Genomic DNA, 12,708 nt, shown 5'->3' with positions numbered 1-12,708 from the left:
TACATATGAACAAAAGAAAAGTTTACTCACTTGTGCCATAAACATAAGAAGTTCATGTAGCTGGTTATTAAATACTGTAGGATTCTGTTCAAATATAACAAGTGTAGCAGCATAGACAGAATGCTGCCTTTCAAACTCTTCTGCATATGAGACAGGATCTCGTTTGATGAGATTCTGTAGCTGTGGTAGATTTGAAATCAGCTTATTGTTGTTCTCCTGACTGACATCCATTGTGATGGAAGTGTACTTATGCACCTTAGCAACACCTGGAAAACGATAAAATTTTTCATTAAAATTATTGAAATTTATTAAGATAGCAAGAATTTCTTATACAAGACATAAAAAGAACCAAAGGATTCTTCACAAAATGCCTGAAACCCTAAGCATTTTAACATACAATACCCTTTTCTACTTTTTCTACATCTCTGATAATAGGAACAAATGGCATTACATACCTGTCTAAAGTAAGCCAATACTGGAAATATGGCAAATTCTGAAGATGAGATCATCTGTAATTTTCCTAGACATACACTCCCAAAACTTTATATCAATATACTTCTGGTGCAGCCAGGACCAGTTGAAGCTTGACAACAACAAGGTTCTAAAACTGGCAGCTGGCTTATGTATGGCACTTGTAAGGCTGGGAAGTAGACAGAATCAGAAGTTACCATTCATCCAACTATTTACACCATAAACCACTGACAAGATACTATTCTGTCCAACAGGAGCCTGGTACCCCTTACCTACTGCACTCTCACCCAGGTCACATATTCTGCATCTGAGCTTCTGACATGTAAGCCCATTTTATAACTTAATGTAGCATGAACAAGATAATCTTCGTTATACCTCTTTCTTATGCCTGCCCTTACAAACAGATGATGACACTTGGGTCTGAGGTGCTATGTCCCTCATAAGCAATGACATACAGTCCATACAGGACTTGAGGATCTCATCTTCTTCATTACCCATAAAGTCTCAAAGGGAGGGGAGCAAAAACAGGAACTGACAACAAAATCCAGGGCAAAAGAAAACAAGTGTCCTCCAACCCTCCAAGTGTCCCACTGTATGAGAAATGAGAGTTGCACTGTGTAAAAAAGACCATGTAATTGGCATTTGCCAATGCTGACTGAAACAGTGATGAGCATCATGTCCCTATCTGAGGCTCTCCTCAGGGGCTCAAACAGCAGCCGAGAGGCTTTGTGGGATTAATTGACATGCCACTAAGTGGGCTTCAACTCCTGAGGAAGGAAGGAAGCTCAAAACTCCTTAAAAGCATGGCTAAGTTAAGAAAGAGATCCACACCCTTCAGATGAACAACCTGTAACAGGAGATTGACAATGAATTTGGCTATTTACTGAATAGTAGCTCTGGCCAGAGAAATATGACAAATTTTTTAAGTAATTGGTATTTTTCCCAGATAAATAAACCAGAGCCTTTTATATAAGAGTATCCTTCAGCACTAGCCATAAACGGTCACTGAACTTGATAAATAGGTGCTGCCACTGAAATGGATAAAAAGCTGGATTAACTAGTGATTAAAGGGGGTGTGTTGGGGAATAACCCTCACCCACCTGCTTTCACCATGCGCTTTAACATCTGGTCTCAGGGACAAAGCAGGGTGACTGCAGTTGGCGGTATAATAAAATTAGATTGCTCGGGTTTATATACTTAGGAAAAATGCAAATTACCTTAAACATTTGTCATTTATTTCTATTGGAGTAAAAAACATAGCCTTTAATGCAGGAGACTTGCTCAATAGGTGGGAAGTCTTCCCTGTCAACTGACCAGGGATGGGAACCCACCCAGAAATGTCATGAATCTGGTCACAAGGGCAAGCAAAGGGTGAAGTGACTCCCGTAATCTCCCACTTGGTAAGGGCCTGGGCCTCAGCAAGGGTGTACTGTATAGCCTTATTTGAGTAACAAAAAGATCTAAGAACCATTTACTACCCCTGTAAGAGTTACACAAGTCAGAAGTCACCCATATCTTGAGTTCAGAATACAGCTCTACCAACCCTACTCCCCTTATCTACTGAAAGGGAGTTACATCTCAACTCTCCAAGCACTGAAATGGGTCGCTTGTATGAGTAGCCACCTACAACTTTGCCCAGTCCAGCATGTACTCTGGTCAAGCTGTTACTCTGCAGAGGAAGGAAGAAGGAAGAATGAAGAGAAGCCAGTCACTCTACCATTTGACCCTACCCTTATGCTCTCCAACTTAGGTAAGATGCTTTTCTGACAAAAGGAGCAGAGTGCTTACCCAACCTCCAGAGCAGTCACCAAGGTCAAAATGTGAAAAGAAATCTGGCACCCTGTAGGTGAAGTCCCTAGGTAGGATAAGGTAAAGGTCATATGGCTTCAAGCAACTGACTTCATGAGTTTTCACTTGAGCTGCACAACTGACTACTTGTCAGATGTATCCATGACCCGTCTTAAGGGCTAATAGAGACCAAGTTAGGCTACAGAAGAAGAGAGTCGCATCCGTCCTTAGAGGCTGAAGCCTGGGTTGGCAAGATGAAATGAAGCTCCTAACTAATACTGACAGCTAGGTCACTGATGTCCTCGAGTCTGAAGGCTTGGTTCCAGGCAGTTAGCCTTTCACCACAGTGACTGATAGGAGCAAGATCCACCAAAAGTAGCCGAGAAGTTCCACAAACCCCCCCTGATGGTCCACTTCATTTGGATAGGAGTTTGGATCGTAAGAATCTCTCTGGGAGACTGCCAAGAGCCAGCAGAATAGGAAAAATAATTGCCAAGAGATCATAAGGAGCTATCAGGGTATCTAAGCCACAGAATGAGGATCAACGTGTTGATCACCGACTTGCAGAAAAAGAGTGGGGGGGTGTATGGGTCCAGGAAATCCCAGGGAAGTGAAGCCATCCTCCAAAGCTAAACAGGGATAAGGCATTGGAGAACATAATACTAAGAGCTCTCCATTAATTATCATGTAACCAGGTCACTTACCAGTGACTCTGGGAGCTTGAACAGCCAGACCCACCCAAGGCATAAAGATTACAAGTCTCAACAGCATATCCCTCATAACTTTGCTGGTCTACCAAAATCACTCCTCCATCAAGGAATGTATCTGGCTAACAGCTTGACAGTGTGGTGATCGATCCACTTATGTATCTGCTTGCCACCAGACAAGGATGAAGGGAAAACTGTCCTTTCCCCCTGCTTGTCGATGTAAGTCACTATGGATATATTGTCACTTAACAACTTTAATCACTCATCAGTCTTGAAACTGAAAGACTATATTTATTCCAGAAAGGTGACATGAAAACACCTGACACAAATAAGCCCTCAGGTATATGCCTCGAACCTCCTCCAATGCAGCTGTGAGTGAATGCATTTCAGGAGGTGTAGAGTTCAGGTAAACTCTTCCAAGGAGGTTCCTGTCATCAAGCAATCATACAAGAGAGTCCAAGATCTCCCGACTCAATTCTTCCCCCTTAGCAAGAGAACTGGTCTAGGCTATGTTTGTCATTGCTATCACTAAAGAATCTGGAATTCCTGCTGTTAGAACATCTCCCACGGTAGTGTGGAAGTAGTCTACTTGATTGCTGGATGGCAGGGAACCCTCTGATCCACAGATCAGACTGTCAACTTAAACTACAGCACCACAAGCAAGCCTCTACCACAGCAGTCAGAACAGCTGCCTCACCTCCAAAGAGAGCCCTAAATGAAAGTCCCATCAACAGCAAGGTTCAACAAAGGGGGCTTGATTACTTCTCCAAGATTATTAGGCTCACAAAAAGCCAACAATCTCTGTACCAAAACTGCTAAAGGGGTTCTGAAAAGAGGAAAACACCTGGTCTGTGTCATACCATTGTTGACCTGGGTGCAGCACGATTGCATAGAAAAAGTTCATCACAGCACTTGTCTGTACTTTACTGGAATAGGAGGCCTGTCACACGTGAGCCCATCTATATATTCACAGTCCAAAAACCATATACACATTGAATGTGAGGGTAGTGCTGACTCAACCACACATGCCCGGAGAAGCATGTGTGAAGAGCCGCCACACCCACTATACACGGAGAGAGAACTGACAATTTCTCTTATCTGTGAAGACATGGGAAGGCTCAGGGTGCTAAGCAAGACACTGTGGCAGCCATATACTGGAAGTCCTTTATTGTATACAGTGGGTCGCTGCTAGATTGCAGATCAGTATTAGCTCTTTCAGTTAATAGCAGGTTATTTTGTGGAACACATCTCCATATATATTGAGAAAAATTCACTAATTTGTGGATTTTCTCGTAGAGCAATATTCACTAATAACTGTATTTTCATTTTATTTTTGGGACTAAATACATTTTTTATGATAAAAAATTATTTACTAATTTTCAATTATTAATATTAATGTGAACACAGCAAAACATCAATAAAATGTTAATTAAAGTATCATAAACATAAAAATACAAAACTAAAACTAAAACTGTATGAGAGAAAATAGCTGTACCTGAATATTGGGGTAACTTGATTAGTTTTGCATGTATAGCTGTAAGCCATATATTTTTAAGGGTAATGAAATGATATTAGTGTTTTAGGATGATAGTTTAAGGTATATTTGGTGTTTGAACTATTAAAATAGGCAGTCAACTTTTAAAATAAGCAATCATAACCATTTTTAGAGGGGGTCTTTGGTATTTGAACTATTAAATAGGTAGTTATAAGCATTTTAAGAGGGGGGGGGTTACAGCTTATCGCGGATTTTGCTGTTCGTGGGTGGTTGTGATCCCTTACCCCCGAGAATACAGGGGACGTACTGTATATGTATACATTATAAAGACATTAAATTGTTAATATAATTATTTTAAATATTTATATTGAATAGTACAAATTTTTTATGCCATTTTTCTCACTGTCAGAATTTGATGGAGACTCACTGCTGGTCTACTGTGGTGAGAGAGATCACCTTGACATGAAAGTCTGGCTGCATTGTCAGGAAAGTGCATTTGGCAGAGAACGTGGGAACTGAACAGGTGCAGTGGGTGCTTGACAAGTGTGACTAGAAGTTGTTGGTGCAAGTGCACCTGCGTCCTTCACTAATATGGGGGTTGCAGTGCTCTGAGAAGCATAGACTGTTGGCCATTGCATATGAAGATACTGCAGTGTTGTGCTAAATTATTGGTAAAACCTGGTGTGCATCTGGTGTGCAGTCTGGTGTACCAGTGCTTGTGCATGCGCTCGAGTTAATCTTGCCACACTATAAAGGTGTAAGTGTTCACAATTATTGAGGCATCTTAACAGGCTGCAAGTGTCAGCATGTTGGATGGTTGATGGTCTGTTGGCAGTGCTTGTACTTCATACTTCATGGACTAAACTTAAGCTGTAATACCAGTGCTGTCTGAAGGAATATTGATTGTAAGTTAGTTCTTGGTTGGACAAGAATTGGTTCAGCAAAATATTGTCAACAGGGACTCAGTTAACCTGTGATCATGGAAAATTTTTAAAAATAAAACTATTAGCAAATAAATCTTTAGGTTATGTAGTAACTGTTCGATTTACTCCCTAAATTAGTTAATACTGCACCCAACAGCAAATAAAACCATGACAACATGCTACACACAGGGCAAAATGGTTACCGCACACACCCTGCACGTATATGTAGGGTCCAAAGACCATACACCTGCAGGTATACATATGGTCAAAAGACCATACACACACAGAACTTGAAGTAAAAAATGTCTCTATCATGAATGGATGATGAATCTGCTCCTGTACCCATTCCAGGGACAGTGCTGTTTGATCAGTACCAATGATACCTGGCAAAACACACAACCCATGGAAGACCCACACTGGAAACAGCATTCTCAGACAGGACCAGCCAAGCTAGTAGAGAGGACAGGGGAACAGGCACACACTAAGCAAATGGTGACATGGTCACCTTTGACCAGATCATCCAAGTGCTGGTGTGTACCTAGAGGTCTGTCACAAGCTAACAAGCATAACTACTGTTAGCATGCACATGATCCAGATCTAGCATGTGCCTAACAAGCAAGTAGCAGTGGCTCAATCATTAATACTTAAAGGGGAAAGGTACATGTATTGATCCCCCACCTCATGCGCAAACCCACCAACAGTATAACCTAAGGAAAGTATACTTGAGGGAGAAGTAGGGAGGTGCTTGGTAGTAAGGAGGTAGCAGTACGCTAACTCTTCAAGGCTATCTCCTCTAACAAGAATTTCCCAACAGCAGTCAGTAAAATCTCCACTACAATAGTTTTAAATGGTGGGAATTTACCTAAACACAGCATACAAAGGCTCATTACACTCATGGACAAAATTCACACCTCCAAATATGACACTCGGGAATTTCACCCACCTCCAGCCCAGGACATGGCACCCTACAATGATTAAGACATGGTTAGGTTAGGATGCACCCCTGTTAAAATATATCTATGATTTGCTTTTCAGCAAGCTGCAACTGACAAAAATAAGTTTAATGTGAGCAAATCTTTTGCACTTTTACCACAAATTGAGCAACAGGCCTATAGCTCTAAGATGATCCACAATTTTGCATACAATTCATAGGTATTAATTGGCTTGAATACCACAACATGACACTGAAGTTTGGTATTATCTTACTTTTAACCATTATTGCATTTTGAACTTGAAAATATCATTTTTCTGCATTTTAATATGTTTTTGGAATATTCCTGATATTCATTTTGTTTGCAATTGAGTACTTTTAGAGATCAGGAACCACACCCTTATACATATCCTAAATTTTGGGGGACTATAGTGGACAAGCAGGGCTTTTGGTTGGGAAAAACAAAAAATGAGTGAAATACTCGGACCTTAGTCCTATTTTAAATAGTTCTGATTCAGACTGAGGTAAGTTTATTGAATGTTTGCAAGCTAATATCTTGCACTAGGGTAAGGAATGGGTACCATAAGTTAGGTGAGGTTAGTTAGGTCAATTGCCAACAAAATGAATATCTGACAACATTCAAAGCCCACATAAAACATAGGAATATTATATTTTCAAGTCCCAAATGTGATAATGGTTTAAAGTAAAATTTCACCATGAGTTTTTATGCTGTGCTCTAGTCTCTTTAATATGCAACATGGTAAAATTTTACTTTAATCTATCATTGCATTTTGGACTTGTAAATGTCATTTTCCTATGTTTTAGCCTGTGCTTTGAACTTTTAAGACACCTATTTCGTTAGCAAATGACCTAACCAATTGCACCAGACCTAACCTAAGGTACCAGGGCCTAACCCTAACCTAATCTGGAGCCAGCAAATGACATTATGAAACCTCTCCTTTTTCTTGTAGCCGGTTTTCAAAATATTGCAATAATGATGAATTTACCAAATTTCTGCGTTGACCCGTTTGTTTCGTAATACTGCCATGAACTAACAAACAAATGGACAGTAACAGTGGATGAATACAAATCAGTGGGACTAATTTTTCGTTTGCACATATGCTTTGGCACTGGTTATAAACTAAGCAAAAAAAAAAAAAAAAGCCTAATCTTTCCTAGAATATCGAGCCCTGACCTAACCTAACCTTCCTAACCTGACTTAAGGTGCCATGCCCTGACCTGGCCAAGGAGAGGGGGGTGCTTCACCCCCTGCTGGGCATGACTAAATTTCTGTTGGGGCACATGGTCTGGCACTGGCTATGACCTAGCTAAAACAACCCTAACTTAACCTTTCCCAAAGTGTCGAGCCCTTATCCAACCATACCTCACCCGCCTGGGAGAGCTTTACCCCCTGGATCCCCCGAGTAACATTTAACACTGAGCACATGGACTGACCCTGGCTACCGCTTTGTGGTGGTAGGTTAATCCTTCAGTTAGTCATACTAATTTACCATAAACAACTAATGAACTCCTTACCACATTCAAAATTGTTTTGCAGCTTTCTTCAAGTGTTTGGAGTTTGATCATGGAGTACTGTATTCAGTCGGACAGTAAAATGCATTGGGGAGGCAGTGTTTAATGGCACCTGACCAGATGAACATGTTTAATTTCTCCAAGAAATGGCAGAATTTTACACAAAACACTTTTCTTATACCGTTCCTGAGCAACACACAGTTTCTACGGTGTCAAATTCGTCACATGTTGTAACAGTAAACAAACATTCACGGGTAGTTTACAGTTTTGGTTCCCAGGCCGCGTAACACCTTCTGCCTGGCCTACAATAACTCCGCCAAGGTAAGTAGTTCTGCAACCCGACCCTGCTCGGGACCCCGCAACCCGCGTGACCTGAGGCTTGAATTCAGGGCAATTGGGGCAGCACACAACAGTCACCTTAAGAACTATGGGGTAGCAGTGCTGCATGACATTGTTCATGTCAAATGGCAACTTAGAAAAAGTTACTTTTTGTGGAAAAAATTTTTGATTGGCAAATTGATAGAAATTGACCAGTTAAGTTACTTTTCAGCTTGTTAAGCCTAGATCACACTAAACATCTTTAATCTAGGCAATTCTTCATTTGGAGCTATTGTTAGGGAGACAGCCAATCGACGACTGCTGTCCTTGTACAAACATCCCTCTGAATTAGTATATAGCCCAACTATCAGTGAGATTATGGTTCTTGTATTTTACTTGTTTTGCGTATTTTCCCCAATCAAAAACGTGGCTTTTACATTGTGGTCCCCAGAATTGTTGGATATAGCCTAAAGTTGGGGTCCAAAATTCAATGACGGCTTAAAGGAACACTGACACCTAGTCTAACATTCTAAAAAAATTTTGCCTGCCTTGAACCCCACCAAGTTTAGTGGATAGGACTTAGGCAGCCTAGCCATGCCTTGTCTAGGCTATCCATAGCATAACAAATAAACTCCATTTACAGAGTTCCGGCTTTGGGTTATAAGCCAAGTCCATTCCTAGGGCAGGAAGAATTCAAGGTGGGGAACAAGGGGTGTAACAATATAGCCTTGCCTACAGTAAGTTACCTACCTACCTATCTCGAAGCAACATTCAACGAAAAAGAATATTGCTACAAAATATGCTATCAAAAATTAAGAAATCTAGTGTTACTTACAGTTAATTAAAATGAAGTTACACAAAAAACAGCTGTTTATGACATCAAATAAACTCTTGCTAACACGATCGTCTTCACAAGTTCGGGCATGGTCATAACACGATAGCAGTCGAAAAAACTATTTGTCCTTAAGTATGAAAAAACAACACGTATACGTTGTCTGGATAAAAACCAGCATTTATAATTTAATAATACTTTGAAAATAGACCATAAATTGGATAGCTTTGTAATTAATTTTGTTTAGATATTAGTCATTGTACAATTGCAGTAAATTTTGATCCTGAAATATAAACAATTTTATGGCCATCTCCTGTAACACTTTTAGTCATGAGCAAGCATACTACATTTGGTTAGAGAGGTCTCTACTGATAATTCCAGGTTGCGTAATGGTACAATGTACATTTCAAATATCTATTACTCACTTATTACTGAAAAGAGTATTTGAAATTATGATCCCTATCTATTTTGTAATTCTTCTGACACTTCTTTCTGTGTGTACTGCTGCAGCCTGATAAGAAGTACTGCGGGTTCTTCTCTTCAGAAAACTTTACACATGTCCATGATGTTTTGCTTATACCTTTGTATGAGCCTCCCCTCTTCGTGTGATCTGTCAAGTAAGGCACTCGTGTACTTGGCCATTCAGCATTTAGGACAGCGAGAAAGGAAACTGGGTTGTTTGGACAGCAAGATAAAGACATCCAGAAAATAAAGGATATGAAGTACAAGGTTTTAAAAGTGAAACTAGGAGAAAACCCACATTTGCAATAAGGAGTGATAGGTACAGAGGTTGGACAACAAAATTAAAGAAAGGAAGCAGGGTTGGAGACAAAAATGCCTACAAAGAGAAATTATGTAAGTATTCTAAAAATAACTAGATAATATTCACACGGTTGAATACAAGTTACATAAAAATAGGTAGCTGTGGAAATCCATCGCCGAATTGAACATGCACAAGTCTTGTATCCCAGCTTAGTTACAATTATACATTTTGAATTTTCCTGATTATTCGAGACAAACTACAGTATACTAAGAGACACAATACTGTACGCATTTTCTTTCAATGAACTGGTGCCACTGTGTAAGTATTGTAAAGAAAAAAAAGTGTAGCACTGTTTCCATGACTACAGAAGATTTCTTGTGAAAGTATTTGCTAGGAACTTCAAGCCATCATGAAACCATTCTCACAAATCACCCGGTTCATCAATATAGATGCTACATAATGCAAATTGTGTAATTTCTCCTGACTTAGGTTAGTTCGTCCTTGCTGTTGGTATTTTGATGTCTTAACTGCTACACGATTTCACGCGATCATTTGGAATGTCAGTATTTCCTTGAAAGTCATTCCGACTGACCGTGTAAACAGCAGAATGATGGAATGTCATTTATGAAAACCATGAATGATGGATTTCAAAATATTTTAAAATCCGTTATTCACGTGCATCATTCTTGTGGGCGAAGCTTATGGAATGAATGAAAGACTGATCGTCTGTTGTCTTGAATGACAATCATGCCAGTATTCTCATGTTCCCTAAGGAGTGTACTTCAGCATTAAGATGGTTACACTTTTTGAAACTAGTAACAGCAAGGCTTTGCAAAAGCATTTCATTTAAATGTATAAAGATATCCCAGTCTTTCACCCATCGTTTGCAGTTACAACTTAACAAAAAAAATGCCAACATTATGGCAATACAGTACTCTCTTTCTCTCATTTGCTCATCCCGAGTTCACACAAGACACGGATTAATGACAGTTTTCAAATACTGTCAGTCCTGTGAATGACATTCAAGAATGATTATGTGAACTCCGCTTTACTAAGACAATATTCCATGTTAAAGTGATACTGCCACATCTACTCGTTTGTTTCTAAAGGAGTCCAACCTGAATCTGTTCTTTTCATTCATACCCCATGGTTTCCCCCTATCCACATCCACTGCCTTTCCTTTCAAACATTCATAACCCCATTGTATTTGATTCATTGCTTCACAAACACCCATTTAATTTTCAACCATCTAATGAACTTTAGTTTTGCTTCATCTGGTCTTATGCTATGGTTGTAGATATGACAGCAATTCAAACCTGAGTAAGTAAAACTTGGTTTAGGGTAGTTCAGTGTTGCATATCGAGTTTAATCCCTTGGTACCTAGATAAATTTTCCACTTCAAGACCATTCTACTGCAGTCTTACATGCATTTTCTTTGAAAACAGACTGCACCAGGACCTTACACATCCATCATGAATAATGGAATGGAATAACAAATTTAGGCCAAAGGCCAAGTGCAGGGACATACGAGGTCATTCAGAATAGAATAGATTATAGATTTGATGCCAAGTGCTGTGACTTACGAGGTCATTCAGTGCTGAAACGGAAATTGACAGTAAAAAGGTTTGAAAGGCATAACAGGAGGAGAACCTCACAGTTGCACTATGAATCAATTTTTACCAGAGGGTGGAAAGTAAGACGGAAGAAAGAGCATATAAATGGAGGTACAGTAAATGGAATGAAAGGGGTTGGGTAATTCTAAGCCGGCTGTCCGCGGTAAGCTAGACTATGGCAATTGACGTTTGCCTATGTTATTTTATTTGCTTTACAAGAATTTAAAGTAATATTTTGTCGGCCGGCTGTAACTAAGCTGTCATTGACCTTTGAAGACTACGCGGCTTGAATTGCCTAAGGCAGGTAGGTCTAAGCCAGCATTCCGCGGCAATCCCCCACCCTCCATAGCTAATACGGCAAAATTGTAACCAGGAAACACCCTAAAAATACCAACATAACGTACCCTAGAGGTGTTTACTGGTTACAATTTTGCCGTATTAGCTATGGAGGTGTAGGGGGCGGGGCTTGGCGCGGAATGCCGGCTTAGACATACCCTGCCTTAGGTAATTCAAGTCGTGTAGTCTTCAAAGGTCAATTACAGTTTAGTTACAACCGGCCGACAAAATATTACTTTAAATTCTTGTAAAGCAAGTAAAATAACATAGAAAAACGCCAATTGCCACAGTCTAGCTCACCGCAGACAGCCGGCTTAGAATTACCAAGGGTTGCAGCTAGGGGCTGAAGGGATGCTGCAAAGAACCTTATGTAATGCTTACAGTGCACTGCACGGTGTACTGACGGCACTAACCTCCTAAGGGGACTAGGTTATTCAGTGCTGAAATGAAAATTAAGAGTAAAAAGGTTTTACAGGTGTGACAGGAGGAAACCTCACGGTTGCACTATAAAACAAATGTTCGGAGAGGGTGGAAATTATGATGAAAGAGAATATGACCACAGGTACAGTAAAAAGGAATGAAATGAGTTACAGTTAGGGACAGAAGGGAAGCTGCAAAGAACCTAAATACTGTTACCTTTAGGGATCTGTCTTGAATGGGCTCCTCCAAGACTGTTCCAGAGCCAAACAAAACTTTTTGAGTAAATTGAATCACAAGATACATGCTCTCTGTTTTATTCCCCGCAAACTACTTTTTTCACTTGCAGTTTCACCAAGAGAATCCTGTTACTACATAATAACCTTTTGACAGCAAAACATATGTCATTATTGGTGAGTTTTACAGTATTTCAGGTCTTCTTGGAGATTTTCAGATATGGTGTACCCCTTCAAATATCATTATCTTCTCTTGTAAATCATTACTGTAAAAGTAGAAAATTAAACAAGAATACCCGGTAATTCCGGATAGTATTGTAACGAAAGTCATACACAGGACTCTAA

The 12,708-nt window shown here is 39.9% G+C and overlaps 1 protein-coding gene across 2 annotated transcripts in view; it reads right to left on the bottom strand.

Annotated features, from left to right (window-relative positions):
• The window catches only part of Mys45A (SDA1 domain containing protein Mys45A), a 28,045-nt gene extending 18,423 nt beyond the window's left edge, over positions 1-9,622 (bottom strand). Inside the window, exons 1-2 of one of the 2 annotated variants that reach the window (XM_067104350.1) lie at positions 9,424-9,622; positions 31-266 (exon numbers count right to left, since the gene is read on the bottom strand). In XM_067104350.1, the coding sequence (XP_066960451.1) occupies positions 31-231 (201 nt within the window). In that variant the 5' untranslated portion in view covers positions 232-266; positions 9,424-9,622. Of the gene's footprint in view, positions 1-30; positions 267-9,001; positions 9,357-9,423 lie in introns of those variants that run through there. The other variant, XM_067104349.1, reaches the window with a different exon arrangement.
• Positions 9,623-12,708: the final 3,086 nt, after the last annotated feature.

The sequence above is a fragment of the Macrobrachium rosenbergii genome, chromosome 5 (genome assembly GCF_040412425.1).
Source record: "Macrobrachium rosenbergii isolate ZJJX-2024 chromosome 5, ASM4041242v1, whole genome shotgun sequence".
Classification (NCBI taxonomy): domain Eukaryota; kingdom Metazoa; phylum Arthropoda; class Malacostraca; order Decapoda; family Palaemonidae; genus Macrobrachium; species Macrobrachium rosenbergii.
The sequence above is the reverse complement of the archived record's forward strand: the minus strand, read 5'-3'. Positions and strand labels throughout refer to the sequence as shown.